At 40.5% G+C, this 20,355-nt stretch overlaps 1 protein-coding gene across 4 annotated transcripts in view; it reads left to right on the forward strand.

The window, feature by feature from the left end:
• Window positions 1–20,355, forward strand: part of LOC126336512 (juvenile hormone acid O-methyltransferase-like) — a 38,179-nt gene that overhangs the window by 8,373 nt on the left and 9,451 nt on the right. For 2 of the 4 annotated variants that reach the window (XM_050000288.1, XM_050000289.1), the window contains exons 1-3: window positions 1,872–2,980; window positions 9,362–9,582; window positions 13,686–13,818. In XM_050000288.1, coding sequence (XP_049856245.1) covers window positions 2,801–2,980; window positions 9,362–9,582; window positions 13,686–13,818 — 534 coding nt within the window. In that variant the 5' untranslated portion in view covers window positions 1,872–2,800. Of the gene's footprint in view, window positions 1–1,871; window positions 2,981–9,361; window positions 9,583–13,685; window positions 13,819–20,355 lie in introns of those variants that run through there. The other 2 variants (XM_050000292.1, XM_050000290.1) reach the window with 1 other exon arrangement.

A 20,355-nucleotide genomic window follows, 5' to 3' on the forward strand; every position in this document is an offset into this window, starting at 1 on the left:
TTGTACATATTTAAGTACAGTTTAGGGCAGTAACGAAATAATGTGTAAGCTTTGGCAGTTCTCCATTTCGAGTTATTTATTAATTGAAGTTTTAGTGCGTTTCCAATTTTCGAACAAATGTACAAGATTTCTAACTGATGTAGTAGTTCACGAATTTACTTCCGGTCTGAAAATCAGATATTCTTACGCTGCATCCACACAACAACTCGTGCTAACTGTACACTTCCTTGTTAAATGTTCGCTTGAAGTCATGCTTATTTGATTTCGTCACTCTCCCAATAAAAGTATCTGTTCTCAGAGGTCCTTGTTCCACTGCGGCTAACTCTTCCTGGTAATTTACTTTTCTGTTCCCAGCATGAGATTTTCACTCTGCACCTGAGTGTGTGCTGATATGAAACTTCTTAGCAGATGAAATCTGTGTACCGGACCGAGACTCGAGCTCGGCGTCTTTGCCTTTCGTGGTTAAGTGCACTATCGACTGAGATATCCAAGCACGACTCACGGCTCGTCCTCACTGCTTTACGTTTCTGCTAGCATTTAAAACAGATGCAACATAGTTCTTGTTTACACTGCACATGAAAGCCGATTCCTGTACACTAAACATGTGACTCCAAACACAGAGTACCGTTTGTGGAAATGATTAAACTTAAGTAGTAATGTGTCAGCATGGTGATTTGACTAGAATACAAATGAGGTACTGAGATCCATTAGGGCCTAAAGCACGCTGCTGTCGATTCCACATTTAAGTGGATATCAGAGGAACCAGTGAGACATGTTTTTGTGAATTTTCATATATACAATGTGGGCCTACAGCACATATAAATCTGACTCACCATAAGATCAACAGCTTTAAGAAGCAAGAGTAAATGCTGCAATCGATAGTGCCGTGTTTTAGACCCATATGATTCTCACCGCCTCAAATGGATTACTGTGTGATGAAATTCATAATTTAATATACTGTAAGTCATTCAGAAACCCACAAAATAGGTTTGCTGCCAGTACGATTATAACATATACTGGCGTGTATTCTAATTTTATTACAGTATGTAGTGAATGAAATAGCATACCTGAGAAATGTACTAACATTTATAATACGTTCATCATAAGAATAAACCTGATGTAAGCAATGCAGAGTGTGTTCCTTCTTTGCTGGAACTTCATTGGATTTCCGTTTTACGTGGGACTGCGGCCAAGCTGTCAAGTACGACAATAAGGGTACGTTTTGTGCTATGCGTTACGCGCACATGACTTAGCGGTAATACGGGACAACAGCTTTACCGGCGCATTTAACTTGTACACCACTGGCCGGTCAGCTGGTACAGTTAGCCTGCAGCGACGTGGCCAGCTGCAGTTCACACGTAAAAAGAGACGAGCAGAGGAGCAATACAGCTTCGAATGTCAATTTATTTTTAATCAGAATGAAATAATACACTGGAAATCTCCCACAAAACGCTCCTTAGACGACTAGACGGAAACCACAACCCGTTATCGTTTTTAGCTAACGTACTATTGTAAGTAAAATCAAGAATGATGAAAGTTCCTGACTTAACCACAGGGTCATTTTTCATTTTTCTGCATAAGCTGTGTATGGCGTATGAGAGTATTGAAGTATTTCATCGTATAGTTAAATATTGAAGCCACAGAAGGTATTAATTACAGTCAGTAGGCTGGTAATCTCTTAGCTCATGCCTTATCTGAATCCGAGAAATACATTTCAGTACCCGAAGTGTCACATGCTACGTTGATAACGAGCCTATCAACAAAGGAAGCCAACTAGGCACAGCATTTTCTTTCCTTCTTTTACGACGAGCCGAGCCTTTCTGTATTCCGCCAGCGTTCGGCAGTGACGTGTGAAAAAGCTGCTTGCAATAGTTCCAGTACGGGTGGCAGTTTTGTTACTTCTCGGGCAAAATCCTGCAGCTTGGCTCCAGATCAGTTCTGTTGGGTTAATATTGTAAGGGTACAGTAGCAAATGTAAAAATGCAGCATTTGTATTATGTGTTCGATGCTGTGCAAATGACTGTTTCTCACATTTCTACGATACTTATCTATGTCTGTGGTGTAAAACGATGGACATCAGATAAAGAGGATTTAGTTTTTTTCGTTATTGCCTTAAAAATTAAATTATGTTTTCTTCATTCAAACATCTTTTATGAACAGTCTGTCATAAAACATCGATAATTAAGAATTTGTATTTGAAATGGAAACGGCAATTGGAAACAATGACACGTGCATTATTCATAAAAATGATGATGAGTTTTATAATTACGATATGTAGGTATTTCAAACTGAACGAGAAAAAAAAATAGTGTCGGGGAGATTTGAAACACCGCACAAATAACATCTTTGGTTCATATTCCAATTCGCTACCGACTGCAGTGTATACAACGCTAGGAAAACTTCAAAGTCGATTATCTCCGTAAATTTATGAAAAAGCATTAAGAACAATCTATTTTTCAGCACTTTTTAACCGTGATGCACGTGCGTGTTTCACTGCGGAACAGAAAGCACCCTCGGCCAATTTCAGACTGCGCATTAAGGCTTGGCGCACACAGGTACAGCATTTCACGTGAAGCAAAATGTTGCGCAACGTTTTGCTGCAATAGTTTTGCTTCTTTGCTACTCCAGTGTGTGGGAGGTAATATTTTGTTTCAAGCAACAGTACATAATACTGTTTGTATTGTTCTCCTCCACTAGTGGCGCAATTAACATGTGTGACGAAGTCAACATAGCTATTATTGCCTATTGGCAGTTTTTGCAAATGCTGGACTCAAATGAAAGGAAACATTGAGTTCACTTGATGAGTCAGAGGAAAGACATTAAGTCTTTCCTCACAGAACTGAAATCAGATCCGGGAAAGTTTTACAGTTATTGTAGAATGAGTGTCAATAGTTTTGAAGTGTTGTTGGAACTTGTCGGAGACAAAATTTCCAAAAAGGACACTAATTGGAGATGCAGAGCGACTGTTAATAACTTTAAGGTAAGTTTAATTTACTGCAATTAGGATTCAAACGGTTATGTAAAATGTGCAGTTATCACAGTGTTTACCTATGACACTTGATGAACTTTGTAAGTATCGTAATTTGCCTCATAATAAATTTATAATTAAAATTTATAATTAAATTTTGTAATGTGGAACATCTATACCAGTGGTTCTCAACCTGTTTACTGCTGAGGGCCACTTCTTACAGAATCCGAGGCGGACCACGTACAATATTTCGTTTTTAAATCAGTCATGAGAATATTTTTTTTCTTTTAGCCAGCAATTCACAATTCATATATGAACAGAAATGGGACATCCATATAAAATCAATCGGCTATTTAGTCTTTTAAATTTGTTTAATTTCTTCATTTATCAAGAAAATAGTTGAATTTATTTTGTACATTTTGGTTTCTATATGTTGCTCATATTGTAAAATGATGGTACATAAATTCAAGTCTTTTGGCTTAAATATCATGCTCACAGAACATAATAAATAAGCGCTACTTATATATACGGTCACACATGTCATTATGTGAAATGAAATGAAACCATAAGTTTTATTAATGTATTTTATTAATTGTAGTTGTTGTTGTGGTCTTCAGTCCTGAAACTCGTTTAATGCAGCTCTCCATGCTACCCTATCCTGTACAAACCTCTTCATCTCCCAGTACTTACTGAATCTTACACCCTTCTGAATCTGCTTAGTGTATTCATCTCTTGGTCTCCCTCTACGATTTTTACCCTCCACGCTGCCCCCCCCCCTCCCCCAATGCTAAATTGGTGATCCCTTGATGCCTCAGAACATGTCCTACCAACCGGTCCCTTCTTCTGGTCAAGTTGTGCCACAAACTTCTCTTCTCCCCAATTCTATTCAGTACCTCCTCACTAGTTATGTGATCTACCCATCTAATCTTCAGCATTCTTCTGTAGCACCACATTTCGAAAGCTTCTACTCTCTTCTTGTCCAAACTATGTATCATCCATGTTTCACTTCCGTACATGGCTACACTCCAAACAAATACTTTTAGAAACGACTTCCTGACACTTAAATCTATACTCGATGTCAACAAATTTCTCTTCTTCAGAAACTCTTTTCTTGCCATTGCCAGTCTACATTTTGTATCCTCTCTACTTCAACATCATCAGTTATTTTGCTCCCCAAATAACAAAACTCCTTTACTACTTTAAGTGTCTCACTTCCTATTCTAATTCTCTCAGCATTACCCGACTTAATTCGACTACACTCCATTATCCTCGTTTTGCTTTTTGTTGATGTTCATCTTATAGCCTCCTTTCAAGACACTGTCCATTCCATTCAACTGCTCTTCCAAGACCTTTGCTGTGTCTGACATAATTACAATGTCATCGGCAAACCTCAAAGCTTTTATTTCTCTTCCATGGATTTTAATACCTACTCCGAATTTTTCTTTTGTTCTCCATTGCTTGCTCAATATACAGATTGAATAACATCGGCTACAACCCTGTCTCACTCCCTTCCAACCACTGCTTCCCTATCACCCCCGTTGACTCTTAGAACTGCCATCTGGTTTCTGTACAAATTGTAAATAGTCTTTCGCTCCCTGTATTTTACCCCTGCCACCTTTAGAATTTGAAAGAGAATATTCCAGTCAATGTTGACAAAAGCTTCCTCTAAGTCTACAAATGCTAGAAACGTAGGTTTGCCTTTCCTTAATCTTTCTTCTAAGATAAGTCGTAAGGTTAGTATTGCCTCACGTGTTCCAATATTTCTACCGAATCCAAACTGATCTTTCCGAAGGTTGGCTTCTACTTGTTTTTCCATTCGTCTGTAATGAATTCACGTTAGTATTTTACAGCTGTAGCTTATTAAACTGATTGTTCGGTAATTATCACATCTGTAAACATCTGCTTTCTTTGGGATTGGGATAATTATATTCTTCTTGAAGTCTGAGTGTATTTCGCTTGTCTCATACATCTTGCTCACCAGTTGGTAGAGTTTTGTCAGGACTGGCTCTCCCAAGGCCATCAGTAGTTCTTATGGAATGTTGTCTGCTCCCGGGGCCTTTATTAATCATAAAATAAAATTGATACTAAACGAAATAAAACAATACTGTTCAATGGAAATTCAAAATATAATTCTTACATTATAATGGAACGTCAAAACATATGTTTCAAGGAGAGTTACCTTTTTTTGAACCACAAAAGGTTATTTGAATTATCATAGTCACCAAGCTGTAAAAGATTATATTCGTCTTGAGCAGATATCTGAGATGGTGTCGAATCACCTGACGAGTTTCTGCCATGAGAACTGCAGGAAGTTGATGCTGGTGAAATCTGAGGGACATTCGGTTGTCCTGAATAAACCCCTTCTTCTTGATCAAGATAGTTGTACAGCTGTTTTACATGTTTTGAAACGTCTTTGAGAGGTGTCAGGCAATTTTTCAATTTCCTGCATTGACCTCTAAAATAAAGCATCACAGGATGTTCTTATGATTATGTTTTTTGGGTAATCGATTTTAAATATGCAGCCATTGTTTCAGCCACTACCTCTGCTGGTGTCTTAGCCTTTTTTTCCTTGGATTCATTTCGACCGTTGCTGCAAGTGAAGATAAAGTACCAGCGACTGCGGCAACATCTGTCTCAGTTGTGGGTTGTTCCAAGTTCCCTTCTATCCCTTCCTCAGCTGCTACATCTGTTCGCGTTAGAGCCATATTGCTGGTTGTACTTTTTGGATGTCCACTGTAGGGCAGCAAAAAATTCATTGCATCAGCCAAATACCACTTTTTCTTGTTCCCACCTGATCCACTTGGCATTTTTTTTCAGCTCACACAGATATCTCGCGTATGAGATCCTCAGAACGTGCCACTTGGACTTGCACTCATTACCTAAAACAAAACGACAAAATTAGTAAAATAAGTTAAATGCTACTGGGGATAGATTTAAATACGTCTATGTTGGTGCAACGACAGTCATAAAAATAGTAGCTGAGACATGTACTTATATTTGGGAAGTACTGTCACCGTTGTATATGATGACTGAGCCTACACCTGAAAAATGGGCATCGGTAGCTGAACGCTTTGAAGACTTGTGGAATTTTCCAAACTGCTTTGGCGCAGTAGGTGGAAAAAATATAAGAAATGAGGGACCATGGAACCGTGGATTAGCCTACTACATTTACAAGAACTTACACTCTATCATGCTACAAGCAGTTGAAGATGCTGAAGGAAGCTTTCTGATAGTTGGCGTAGGGGTACCGGGAAGAAACAATGATGCTAGTGTTTTTCTCTCTTTGAGCTTTGGACAGAGATTCGTTGACAAGAGGTTAAATCTCCCTGTACCCCGATTGTTGTACCCAAAGAAAAACGTTTCGTTTCTTTACGTGTTTGTAGCTGATGATGCTGATGATGCATATCAATATGATGAAACCATTTCCAAGATCAACACTTCTAAGTACGACAGAAAAATATACAATTACAGGATATCTAGAGCTCGCAGAATAGTAGAAGGCGCGGTTGGTAAGATGGTTAAAAAATACAGAGTTCTTGAGCAAGCAATGCTCGTTTAGCCAGATGTCAAAAACAAATTGTATTAGCCTGTTGTGTGTTGCACAGTTTCATAAGAAAAAGGGAAGGAAAACTAGCCGAAGTCTATGATGAGCTTATGCATGTTGTTGAGGTTGATGAAGAACCACAGCAGGCTGGAACACGAGTCTCAGGAACAGCCTACAAAGTTAGAGAAAGCTACGTTCGGTTTTTTAATAGCCCAACAGGTGCTGTTCCTTGGCAAGACACGATGGCCTTCTGTAATTAAGATATCAATCAATGGGTGATGAATTATTAACGTATAGAGCTGAGTGTATAAACGAACTTACGTACAAAAGTAAAGATGACGATTAAATTATTACCTTATTATCTTACTAAATAGTAATTTACAAACAATTTAGAAATATTTTTGTTTAAATCTTAATAAAACATTATGTTTAAAGCTGTAAAACGATTGAAAGAAGAGGTTTTCAAAATATAAACACTTTTATAACTCATGAAGGTCATTCTTGATAAAACTGCACGAATTTTATTACTTTGTTTCTTAATTATACATTTCTTACCTGAGATCTTCATTTCCTGACCTTTGTGTTGCCATGCTTTGGCGATCACGTCCTGGTTGTGGTGATCTTTCCTGGTAATCACGTACAACTCGGGTCTGATTTCCACGAGGGCTACAAGTTTATCAACATCGATAACAGTATCGTCGACCACGCCTGTTTCAGTCATTACACAACACACTTGACTAAAACACAGATCCGAAAACACAAAGCAGATGCTTCTGTACGGTCAGAGCTGGGCGTGACAGCTGTAGTGGTGGTTAGTGGAAGGGAGTTGACGCATGTGCAGAACGTTTTGCTCCTTGAAACATCAAGCATCGTGCTGTATCGGATCCAGGCGTCGAGCAACTGCTGAAATGTTTCAAGGCGTTGCGAAACGCCTCACAACGTTTGCTCAAACTGAAATACATGAATTGCTCGTACCCAGCAAAACATTTTGTTTCGCAACACTTGCGCGCCCAGCCTAACATCGCGACAATAAAAGAACAACGCTGCAGAGGCTGTGACTGTAGACGTTTTTTGAAAACTACGTAGGTAAAGCGTGATTAAGAGAAACATTTATGGCTTTTAATACATTTGAATATCTTAATGTTTCATTTAACGTAACTTAGTAATAAGATATTTAATACATAAGTAGGACCTAATTCCATGAGCGTAACAACACCAGTGTACGTGTGCTACGGCTTCTTACCAATCATCGTGTTTGTGCTTGTTTACATCAGGTTTATTCTTATGATGAACGGGTTATAGTCTCCAGCTGCGCGTTGAAATGCCACTTAGCCCTGTGCAGCAGAGGTTTGGGCCGGTGGACTTCTCAGAGTACAGCTCTTATGGTCGCCCCGAAAGCTCTGGTGTCTCAGTCTATGCGTGTCCTATTAACCTGCGTACAATTTTCATGTTCCACTGCTTACAACCAAGGGAAATGAACAGGGTCGCTGAAAGTTCACTATCGAATCCATGGCTCTGTGTATCTCTTTTATGTTTAATTGCATCATTATGTGATATTTAGGGTTATTATTTTCATAGTGCTTTTTTATGCTATTGGATATCCCACCCACCGCCTGAATAAGTTTGTAAATGTCTCGCCAGAGTGCACTAGAGTGTGGTAACAAACTATCACCACCCAGCGAGAGTTTCACGAATGACTGGAGGAAACATACCCCATGAGCGAAATATGTCCCGTTACTTTAGTTTCCTTACTTGCTGACTGCGGATAATGTGTGTTGTTAGCAAGCTTCATTTTGTGAGTGCATGCGTTTAGTGAGTTGCATGTTCTTGCGAATAACAGCAGCATACGACGAGTTCGAAAACAACACAATATGAATTGGGTGTGGAATTTGTCAGGTAAAATTTTGGAACATGCGGTTAAGATGAAAGTAAAGGAACTAGGTGCCCCCAGACCCGATGTAAACGTGGATCAAGGACAATATCTGCGAAAATCCAGATAAGGGAATACAAGCAATTTCTACAGACCAGTGTATACTGTAGATGAGCCATTTTGTGCGCTATATCACTTAATTTGCTTATTTTTGTAATACACAAGTAAAAATACAATGTGTAATTTACCATGGCAGTTGTTCAGGTTGCTCACATCATCCAATCAGAACGAAAGATGGGTGACATCATGAAGACATCACTGTTTTCTCATGCGAACTCATAAACGCCGCGGTTTTTCAGCAGACAAAACGCTGAACATTTGAAGTTAAGAAACGAATATATCAAATAAATTAAGCATGCACCAAAGCTAAGATACACTGCATTAAAGATATCTCCAAAACGGATCTTTTAGTACGATTTTTTGTGGTAAACTGTCGGGGGGATGGGGGGGGGGGGGGAAGGTTTAAATGGCTCTGAGCACTATGAGACTTAACTTCTCAGCTCATCAGTCCCCTAGAACTTAGAACTAATTAAACCTAACTAACCTAACGACGTCACACACGTCCATGCCCGAGTAAGGATTCGAACCTGCCACCGTAGCGATCGCGCGGTTCCAGACTGTAGCGCCTGGAACCGCTCGGCCATTACGGCCGGCAAACTGTCGGGAAATGTTACGTTTGGAGATAAATAAGCTACCTACAGATTTTATCTTGGAGTTAACTTTTGGTGTTATATAGTAGTTGATTATGTAACGGGAAGAAGATACAGTTTGTAAATGCTTGGCTAGAGTGTGATATTTGTCTGGTGAACTTATTATTCTCTTCCACACACCAATGCTGTAGAGTGAAGCATGGAATTATTTTTTGAGCTGTTTCACAGCTGCAGAGAGCAAACAAGAAAGAGTACCTCTGTTCTGACAGGTCATAGCTCCGCGACTACCGCCTGGCACGAAGCTCGTGGCCAGCGACATCAGCCCAGAGATGTTGGAGTTCTGCAGGCTGCACAACGCACTGCCCGGCACCATTACGTACGAGCTCTTTGACGCAATGACACCTCACCTGGAGAAATCTTCCGTATGGCAGTACGCACCCTTCGGCAAGGTGTTCGCCGTGATGGTCATGCAATGGCTGTCTGACAACAGGTATTAGAACATGGAACATACATAAAACTGAACAAAGAACTGAACGTCTTGGCAGAATAGGAAATCCAATAAACAGTTTATGGGTGCTGCAAGTGTAAAGTAGGTGTAGCAAGCATACCATCTGCTGTCTGTAGTGTGTCAAATGGCTCTGAGCACTATGGAACTTAGCTTCTGAGGTCATCAGTCCCCTAGAACTTCAAACTATTTAAACCTAACTAACCTAAGGACATCACACACAGCCATGCCCGAGGCAGGATTTGTACCTGTGACCGTAGCTGTTGCGCGGTTCCAGACTGTAGAACCGCTCGGCCACTTTTACCGGCTCTGTAGTGTGTCATCCAAGTTGGTAGCATCTGCCACTGTCACTGAGTGGGGAGACCAGGAATGCAGGGTGTATAATAGCACATCTCAGAAATATTAGAGTTTATTCTTGACATTACAACATTATAAAACTTCATATGTACGTGAGAGTGTTGTACCTGGAGAATGGTGCACCTAGCAATTCATAATATTTCCCAGTAGGTGTTTCAATGTAGTAACTGATTTCACTGTCACATGGAGGAAGGCGTACTACTCATTTCCTATTGTTTCTGTCGTTGCGGGACACAAGATTGTGTTCTGTGCAGGACTCGTAAATATTTTGAGTTCCACACACTTAAGTGCTGTGTGATATATTAAAGCTACTTGGAAGACACCGTTATTTCTTAGGTAAAGAATTCTATATTTTTTAGAAGTAGGTTTATAACAAGTGAACAGTTAAGCCATACTTCGTCTGTAATACACCGTCTTTTATGATGAAAATAATAGTTATATATAATATAATTAAAAATGAACTGAGATTCTGTGTTTTCTTAATATTTTCACCTGTCTTCTAAACGAAAATTTGTGCTAGTTGCCAATAGCTTCTATTTCTGAACGTATTTAACTTGTAGTAGCCTTTTGATAATACGCCTACATAGTGTGACGTCACTTCCTGATCATTGATGAGTACTAGAGCAATAATGTAACAGACAGACTATTAAATGCAGTAATGAGAAGATTTAACGTGTGCATTTAGAGTTCAGTAAACTAGACGTCCCTTGGTGCAATACCATGTTCTACGTTGGAACATTTTTTTCACATCTGAAAAAACCTTATTTCTCCCGAGGAATTTTTATAGTTCCATAAATAAACAGCAGAACACGAAAAATGAATGCTATCATACTGTATGTTAAAATTCTATCACAAGGCTGACTAGAGGTGAAAGACTCCAAACTGTTCCAAAGTATAACACACTCCTCTACATGGATCCGAAAATTTTTCGTTATGGAGGAATGAATGAAAGGTTTTATAATTCACGGCAAAAATTGATTCATTTACCAAATACGTTTACATGTACGAAAGGACTTATAATTTATGGGACAAAAATTATACACTCATGAGCCAAAACATTATGACCACCTGCTTAATAATGTGTTTGTCCGTATTTGGAACGAAATATGTCACTGATTCTGCGTATCAGGGACTCGACAGTTCGTTGGTAGGTTTGTGGAGATATGCACAGGTCATGTAATTCGCGTAAATAACTGGCCGCTGATTTGCGTACGCGGTGATATCGTCCGATAGCGGCCCAGATGGGTCGCATAGGATTTACATCAGGCGAATTTGGTGGCCGAGACATCAACGTGAGTTCACAGTAATGCTCCTCAAACCACTGCAGCACGGTTCCGGCTCCGAGACACGGACACTTGTTATGCTTATAATGCTGAAAGATGACATCGCCATCAGTGAAGACACCAAACATGAAAAGGTGTAAGGTGGTACGCAGCTGTCAGCGGATCTTTGGTTACTACCACAGGTCCTACGCAAACGCAGGAGTATGCATTCCATAGCATAATCTGCTCCCACCAGCCTGCGTCCTTGCAGCCTGCAGCTCTGTTCACCTCAATGACGGCGTTTGTGGAGACGACCATCGACATACGGTAGCTGAAATGTGATTCACCCGAAAAGCCGACACTTTTCCATTGATCGACGGTCGAATCGCGATAGTCCCGTACCCGCTGCAGTCGCAGTTGACGATGTCGTTGGATCAACATGTGAACACGTAGGAGTGGTCTGCTGCGGAGCTCCATGTTAAACAATGTACGGTGAACGGCGTGCTCCAAAACACTTCCGCATCCGCCAGCCCTGTGCGCTTTCGACAGAGAGAGCACAGAGCAGACAAGCCTCCGAATCCCACGTTCTGTGAAGAGTCGTGGATGTCCAACAATTTACCACCTAGTAGTAGTTTCACTGTCTTTCTACCTCTTTCCGTAGATGCTCAGAAGAGTAGCATATGAACATTCGACCAACTTCGCTGTCTTCGAGACATTCGTCCACAGGCTCTGCGTAATAACAATCTGCTCTTTGTTAAAGTCTCTTATCGCAATGGATTCCCCATTTACAGCCCTTATCTTCATTATTCCCAAGTCCGTGTCTGCTCCGCTTTCATACTTCTGTTAGCTGTTACCGCTTCACGTGGTCGTAACGCCAACAGGCGAGCACAGAGCGTCGCGGTGGGCAGTGATGTTTTGGTTCATCATTGTAGGTTTGCCAAACCTATTTACATTTTTAAAAAGTCGCTCGTAGGTCCCTCCTCCTGCCTCTATGACTCCCTTAGCCTGCATTTCATATGTTGCAGTACGTGCCATTTGTATTTATTCAAATTCATTTTGGATATGCTCCCTCAAGCTATCGACATTGGGTATGTGAGCTCAATAAAGGATTTTAAACGTCTAAAAAACAACAAAAGAAAACAACAACAAAAAAACATGGAATTCAAATCTGCCGATATGGTAGGCAATGCAATGGACCCCCTCGACCAATTCAGCTGTTTGGATACTAGTTGTCGAGATACCGAAGAACTAGTTGTTTAAAGTCAGGCGGACTACCATCGAGCCTAAACCATATCGACTGGATAACGACTAAACGTACATCGTTTAGTAAATAAAGCAATTCGCCTCGGAGGAGACTTAGATTCGTTTACGTTTCGGAAAGAAGTAGGGGCCAATGAGAAGATCATGAATGATTCCTCTCTATCTGTTGAGGATGAACCTGTTTTGACGACTATTTTGTCGTACTTCAAGAGGGTTTCGTAAGCCCAGTCGTGATTGTTACGATGGTAACTGAAGATCCCGTCACATGAAAGGCTGGCCTCATCAGTGAGTAAGGTACACGTTAAGAATTGCTAAACGTAGCACACTGGCCAAACATGTATTGAGGGAAAGTTATTCTTGGATAAAATTCTGCCCCGTTTATCCTTGCGCTAGTTGGAGGTAATACGTGTACAGAAGATTTTTATTCTGAATGTTCCAGATCATGATGTAATTAAAGCCTTCGCTTCTAGTAACTGTCCTAAATTACTTATCTCCTTAAATCTCGTTTCCCCATGAGTCGTTTTACCAGAAAATCTTTAACTTGTACACCTATGAATTCTTTTTATATCTGCCGTTATGATTATTATTATTATTGTTATTATTATTATTTTTATCATCATTGTTGCTATTGTTGTTGTTGACACTTTTATCACTATTAGTGGCAGCAGCATCAGTAGTAAAAGTACTGCCAATATTAAGTTTATTAGTTCATAATATTACTTGCTCACATTCTTGCTATAGATCCTCAAATAATTTTAATACTATCTGTCATATTAGATTTGTCATTTCTTAGGTAACTATGATGTAGAAAAGATACTGTATGTGTGAAACCCTGGTCCTGTGTAAGAGAGGGCCTGGTGGCCCTAGTCAGATCAGGATAAATAAATAAGTAATAGATAAAATAAACCCTTCAGGAGTTATTTAAGTGATAGAGGAACTGAGGGATTACAAGACAAATTGTGAGGAGCCGTTAAGACGCTTTAGGGAGAATTACACGGAGTATTTGTTTGTGCCCAACGGTCTAGTACCGACAGAGATAGTCTGATGGAAAACCATCCACCCTCTCCTCACCCACGCACCCCCTACCCTAAAGAAAGGCAATGCATAACTGTAGACCGGTGTTTCTTCGTATAAAGACATACACTAACTTACCAAATGAAGAATGTTTCACATAATCTCAGAAGTCATAATGAATGGTTCGTTTTACAGACGTGCCATTCAGAATATGCATAAGCTGCTGGTACCAGGAGGAGAAGCTGTCTTTACCGTATTAGCTAAGAGTGTCCATTTGGCTGCTTATGAAGAACTGGCGAAAGACCCTCGCTGGGCTCGGTACATGAAGGTAACGTACAGGCGCAAACAGCGCTCGCTTAGTATTATTTTATGATTTGATCATTGACATTTGATCAGTGCATTAGCCAGATATCCTCTCTTGCTCAGTCATAAGCACAACTATTAACTACGGAGAATTTATTCAGTCAAATTATGGGGACATCATTTGGCTGAGAGACTATTGTAAATATGAAGACTCAAGAGAAGCACTTGTTTTCTTTGGGCCACGTTTCTGAACGAAATTATTCTCTCTTTTTGTCTTGCATCGCCTAATCGATTTGCAGGATACAGCTAAATATTGTGTCCTGCGAATAAAAAGCCTAATACAGTTACAAACCCCTACGAACCATGGACCTAGCAATGGTGGGATTGGTTGTGTGCCTCAACTATAGAGATATACTCGCACATATAATAGATGCAACAATATACGGAGCCTATGAGGAGTATCCGAGTAGAGACTAGATTAACATACTGTTCCTGAAGAGAGACAGCATAATTTTCATTAGTTGCAGGAGCAACTGTCTGGATGATCTGGCTTTGTAACATTAACCATCATAGCCTTGCTTTTTTGGTGTTACGAATAGCTGAAAGAAGCGGAAAGATACAGCAATTGTTTTTCCCGAGGGGATGCAGCTCTATTGGATGGTTACGATATCCTCTTCGATAAAATGGTTTACCGTTCGGATCTCAGAGCCGTGACTACCTGTAAAAATGTTGTCATCAAGAAAAGCAAAACTGGTAGCCAACGGGTCAGAGCGTTGAATGTTAGATACCTCAATCGGATAGGTAGGTTAGAGAATTTAAAACGAGAAAAGGCTGAAGTTAGATATAGATGGAGTTAGTGAAGTACGATGGCAGGAAGAACAGGACTTCGGCTTAGGTCACCACAGGGTTAACAACACATAATCAAATAAGGGTAATGGAGGAGGAAGCCTAATGAACCCAAATTAAATAAAATATTTATTTAGAAAAATCAATCAATAATTTATTTTGTGAAGGTGAATTCTCCAAATCTTGCTCGTATCTCATCAAATACGAGACGTCACGTTCAAGTCCCGTTTTTTGTTCCTTAAGCAAACTTATGGCTAGTAACAAGAGGCACATTAAGGTTGTTTATGACTTATGCAACCACGATGGAAGCACAAAATAATTTCTATGTCAAGCTTTCATATTAAGGTTCGGTATTCTCGTGCAAATAACTTTAACGAGATTTCACCAGTGGCGGATACAGAAAAACGTCAAGGAGGGGGCGCTAAAGATATCTTTCGCTACCTTTACTTTTACTGCAATAAAAAATAATCAAGTCACACGCAAAGTTTAAGAAAGTTTTATTTAAACTGATTGTACATATATACAAGACAGTGCCATCTTATGATATAAAAAAGTTGCAATTGTGGTTCTATTCCGTAAATGATGAATTCCATGCTCCTATTCTTCCTGGCAAATTGGTTAATTACATCGACACGGGCGCTAAAGACTACACTGTTGAGCGCCAATAACACCATATCCATCCATCCAATTACATCGACAAAAGGACAATCAATGCCAGGGTGAGTGTTCAGCAGAGCTAAACCATTAAGTCTATTCGGCGAATAGTCCGTATTTATAAAGATACTTATCGAAGGTTCTCTGTACAAGACAACAGTAGAAAATTCGCGACATTTCTCGAGCAAATTCCAGACAGAATAACGCATCGAGGTAATTAGAATGGCAGCGACTTTTCTCGTAGGTACACTATGTGATCAAAAGTATCCGGACACTCCCAAAAAATACATTTTTCATATTAGGTGCATTGTGCTGCCACCTACTGCCAGGTACTCCATATCAGCGACCTCAGTTAGACATCGTGAGAGAGCAGAATGGGGCGTTCCCGGAACTCATGGACTTCGAACGTGGTCAGGTGATTGGGTGTCGCTTGTGTCATACGTCTGTACTCGAGATTTCCACACTTCTAAAAATCCCTAGGTCCACTGTTTACGATGTGATAGTGAAGTGGAAACGTGAAGGGACACGTACACCACAAAAGCGTACGGTCGACCTCGTCTGTTGACTGACAGAAACCGCCGACAGTTGAAGAGGCAGACATCTATCCAGAGTATTACACAGGAATTCCAAACTGCATCAGGATCCACTGCAGGTGCTATGACAGTTAGCCGGGAGGTGAGAAAACTTGGATTTCATGGTCGAGCGGCTGCTCATAAGCCACACATCACGCCGATAAATACCAAACGACGCCTCGCTTGGTGTAAGAATCGTGAACATTGGAGAAACATTGTGTGGAGTGACGAATCACGGTACACAATGTAGCGATCCGATGGCAAGGTGAGCGTCATCTGCCGGCGTGTATAGTGGCAACAGTAAAATTAGAAGGCGGTGGTGTTATGATGTGATCGTGTTTTTCATGGAGGGGGTTGAACCCCTTATTGTTTGGCGTGAACTACCACAGCAGAGGCCTACATCCATGTGTTAAGCAACTTCTTGTTTTCCACGGCTGAAGAGAAATTCGGGGATGGCGATTGCATCTTTCAACACGACCGAGCACCTGTTTATAATGCACGGTCTGTGGCGGAATGGTTACACGACAATAACATCCCTGTAATGGACTGGCCAGCACAGAGTGCTGACTTGAATCCTATAGAACACCTTTAGGATGTTTTGGAACGCTGACTTCGTGCCAGGCCTCACCGACCGACATCGATACCTCTCCTCAGTGCTCCACTCCGTGAACAATGGGCTGCCATTCCTCAAGAAAACTTCCAGCACCTGATTGAACGTATGCCCGCGAGAGTGGAGGCTTTCATCAAGACTAAGGATGGGCCAACACCATATTGAATTGCAGCATTACCGATGGAGGGCGGCACAAATTTGTAAGTCATTTTCAGCCGGGTGTCCGGATACTTTTGATCAGATAGTGTATGTGTTAGCTATCTATATGCGAGACGTATAAAACACGATGATGCGGATGCGCGTGCTACATAGGAATGTAAAACTCCTCGAAGAAAACAATAAATTTTGAAAACCTGCAATTTCTAAGAAAAAGTGAAGAAATCGTAGGCTTTTCAGTAAACTGTTTGATTACCTAGACTCGAAGATTTTGTCACTTAAAATGCCTGTTATTAATACAGCGAGAAATTTTTTTTGTCGGTACGCCCCTTTTCAAACAGCGTGTACGTAACCGTTATTCCAAGAAAGTCATCAGTGAACTGGTGTAAACATAAATGAAGTAACTGATTAATATTCCTGAGGCAGTAGTGGCTTATTCGGAAACAGTGCCATCGTGCAGTTTTTATTGCGTACCATTATTGCCTATTTAGGTTTAACTACAGTAGATTAGTTTTATGATAGTTAATTATTAATACATCCAACAGAATTAGTTTCTAATAGTTAGTCCTCAAGTAAGTTTCACTATACTATGGCAATATATCAAGTTTTTACTGATGAAGAAATCTAAGTTTTAGTGACTACCGCTTCGTAAATATGTAGCGATATAGGCTAAAACCAAATGTATTACCATTGCGGTAGACTTATATTTAGTACAGTTAAATTCTATGTTTGAGGCGGCCATGAAGTGTGAACCTAGTATCAAAAATTGTTTTCACTTTTTTTTTGGAATTAATACCTACAGTGGAACTACAGTAAATATTAGATTTTTGGCTTTCTAGAAAATATTTTAGGCAATTTTTGGTATTTAGTAGCTATTCGTAAATTACTAAATATCCACTTTTTTCTTTGAATGAAACTAGTTTTCAATTATTATTTATGCGCGGTGGTCAGAAACAGTCTGCAAACCCTGTAGGGTAGATTGTGCTGAGAAATAACTACTGAGGAAAAAGTCGATGTGTTGTGCCGTTTCCGAGTTAAAGTTAGCCAATCACGCCGTTGCGTAAGCAGATTCAAGCGGCCCACCATATGCAATCAGTGTCAGTAGTTCTCGTAGCGTAGATGATAACGCACGAGACGGCGTAGCCTTTGGCTCCGGTCCAGTCCTTGCTACCGTCCCAGGTCCACTTTTTTATCGCTCTCTTGTTCGGTTTCAGAAACCCCAACGAAGAACACATTTGGCGACACCATCTCTCGCAGGCTGCTTGAATTTGCGTGTCCAATGGTATGGTGGGTTAAGTTTAAAGCCTATTAACTCAGAAAAGGCGCAATGTATCGAATTTTTTGCTAACAATTATTTCTCTGCATAACTTACCCAGCAACGCCCTCATAAGCTTTTCAGACTGTTACTGACCGCGCGCTTTACACTTTTCAGTTCTGTACTGAAATAATGTGAGCGTGTATGAACTAGCTTCTTGGTATTATAGGGACAATTTGATGGTTTGATGATACTGTTAAGTATAAGGGGCATTCAAATGAAGCCCGGTCACTAGTGTAAAATAACGGTAACGATTTTATTAACTCAAAACTGTAGTTATACACAGCTCACATACTCAAAACTAGTCCCCGAAACTGTTGGTACATTTATCCCATTGCGACACTAGCCGGTCGATTCTATCCTTGAGGAAGCTAGTAGGCTGCTGTTGGATCCAGGCCTGGACCGAGTCACACACTTCGCCGGTGCCCACGATAATACCCAGTAACCGATGGATCTCGTCCACGGTGATGCTGCGGTTGTCCACGATCATATCCGGTATGACGACACGATGGGCCTGTCCAGGACGAGCTTCGTCTTCCCGCGACTCCCGCCCCTCAAGGAATCGTTTGCACCATTCCACAACACTTGAACGACTCAGACTGTACTCACAGAGCACAGCCATCACCCGTCGATACATTTCACGGCCTACAACTTCATCCACCGCCAAAAATTGAATCACTCCTCCTTGTTCCTGCTTACTTGCCTGCATGTTCGGTAGTGGACGAGAACTTGTGTGACCACCTTCTCTTCGGCGTGAAACCACACTATGCAACATCAAACGATGGGCACGTGTCAGTCTCTTTACCAATAGATGGTGCCACCATACGCACAATTATTCGGTGCCACCTTACATGTAAGGCAATGGTAGACGCAGTGACCAGGTTTCATTTGAATGAATCTCATATTTTTAAGGGAGTTTTCTATTTGTAATTTGAATAAATTAAATTGGAGTAAACTGCCATCAATCTTGATTACCACTTAAATGAGACATTAAATATCTTAAGTCTTGAATTTGGAGGTATTGTGATTTCCTCTGTTATATCTTATATAAGTTATAGCTTATATAAGTCACAGCTGCAAAATACTAATTCTTTACAGACGAATGGAAAAACTAGTAGAAGCCGACCTCGGGGAAGGTCAGTTTGGATTCCGTAGAAATGTTGGCACACGTGAGGCAATACTGTCCCTACGACTTATCTTAGAAGCTAGATTAAAGAAGGGCAAACCTACGTTTCTAGCATTTGTAGACTTAGAGAAAGCTTTTGACAATGTTGATTTGAATACTCTCTTTCAAATTCTGAAGGTAGCAGGGGTAAAATACAGAGAGCGAAAGGCTAGTTACAATTTGTACAGAAACCAGATGGCAGTTATAAGAGTCGAGGGACATGAAAGGGAAGCAGTGGTTGGGAAGGGACTGAGACAGGGTTGTAGTCTCTCCCCGATGTTATTCAATCTGTATATTGAGCAGGCAGTGAAGGAAACAAAAGAAAAATTCGGAGTAGGTATTAAAATCCATGGAGAAGAAATAAAACTGTTGAGGTTCGCCGATGACATCGTAATTCTGTCAGAGACAGCAAAGGACTCGGAAGAGCAGTTGAACGGAATGGACAGCGTCTTGAAAGGAGGATATAAGATGAACATCAACAAAAACAAAACGAGGATAATGGAATGTAGTCGAATAAAGTCGGGTGATGCTGAGGGAATTAGATTAGGAAATGAGACAATTGAAGTAGTAAAGGAGTTTTGCTATTTGGGGGGCAAAATAACTGTTGATGGTCGAAGTAGAGAGGATATAAAATGTAGACTGGCAATGGCAAGGAAGGCGTTTCTGAAGAAGAAAAATTTGTTAACATCGAGTACAGATTTAAGTGTCAGGAAGTCATTTCTGAAACTATTTGTATGGAGTGTAGCCATGTATGGAAGTGAAACATGGACGATAACTAGTTTGGACAAGAAGAGAATAGAAGCTTTTGATATGTGGTGCTACAGAAGAATGCTGAAGATTAGATGGGTAGATCACACAACTAATGAGGAAGTATTGAATAGGATTGGAGAGAAGAGAAGTTTGTGGCACAACTTGACCAGAAGAAGGGATCGGTTGGTAGGACATGTTCTGAGGCATCAAGGGATCACCAATTTAGTATTAGAGGGCGGCGTGGAGGGTAAAAATCGTAGAGGGAGACTTAGAGATGACTACACTAAGCATATTCAGAAGGATGTAGGTTGCAGTAGGTACTGGGAGATGAAGACGCTTGCACAAGATAGAGTAGTATGGAGAGCTGCATCAAACCAGTCTAAGGACTGAAGACCACAACAACAACAACATCTTAGCTGAGTCCAACAATGAAGAGTAAACACACTTCAAGTTGTCTTTATTATTACGCCATTTTTCGTAGTTGCTGTTATATA

This window comes from Schistocerca gregaria, chromosome 2, assembly GCF_023897955.1.
Source record: "Schistocerca gregaria isolate iqSchGreg1 chromosome 2, iqSchGreg1.2, whole genome shotgun sequence".
Taxonomy (NCBI): domain Eukaryota; kingdom Metazoa; phylum Arthropoda; class Insecta; order Orthoptera; family Acrididae; genus Schistocerca; species Schistocerca gregaria.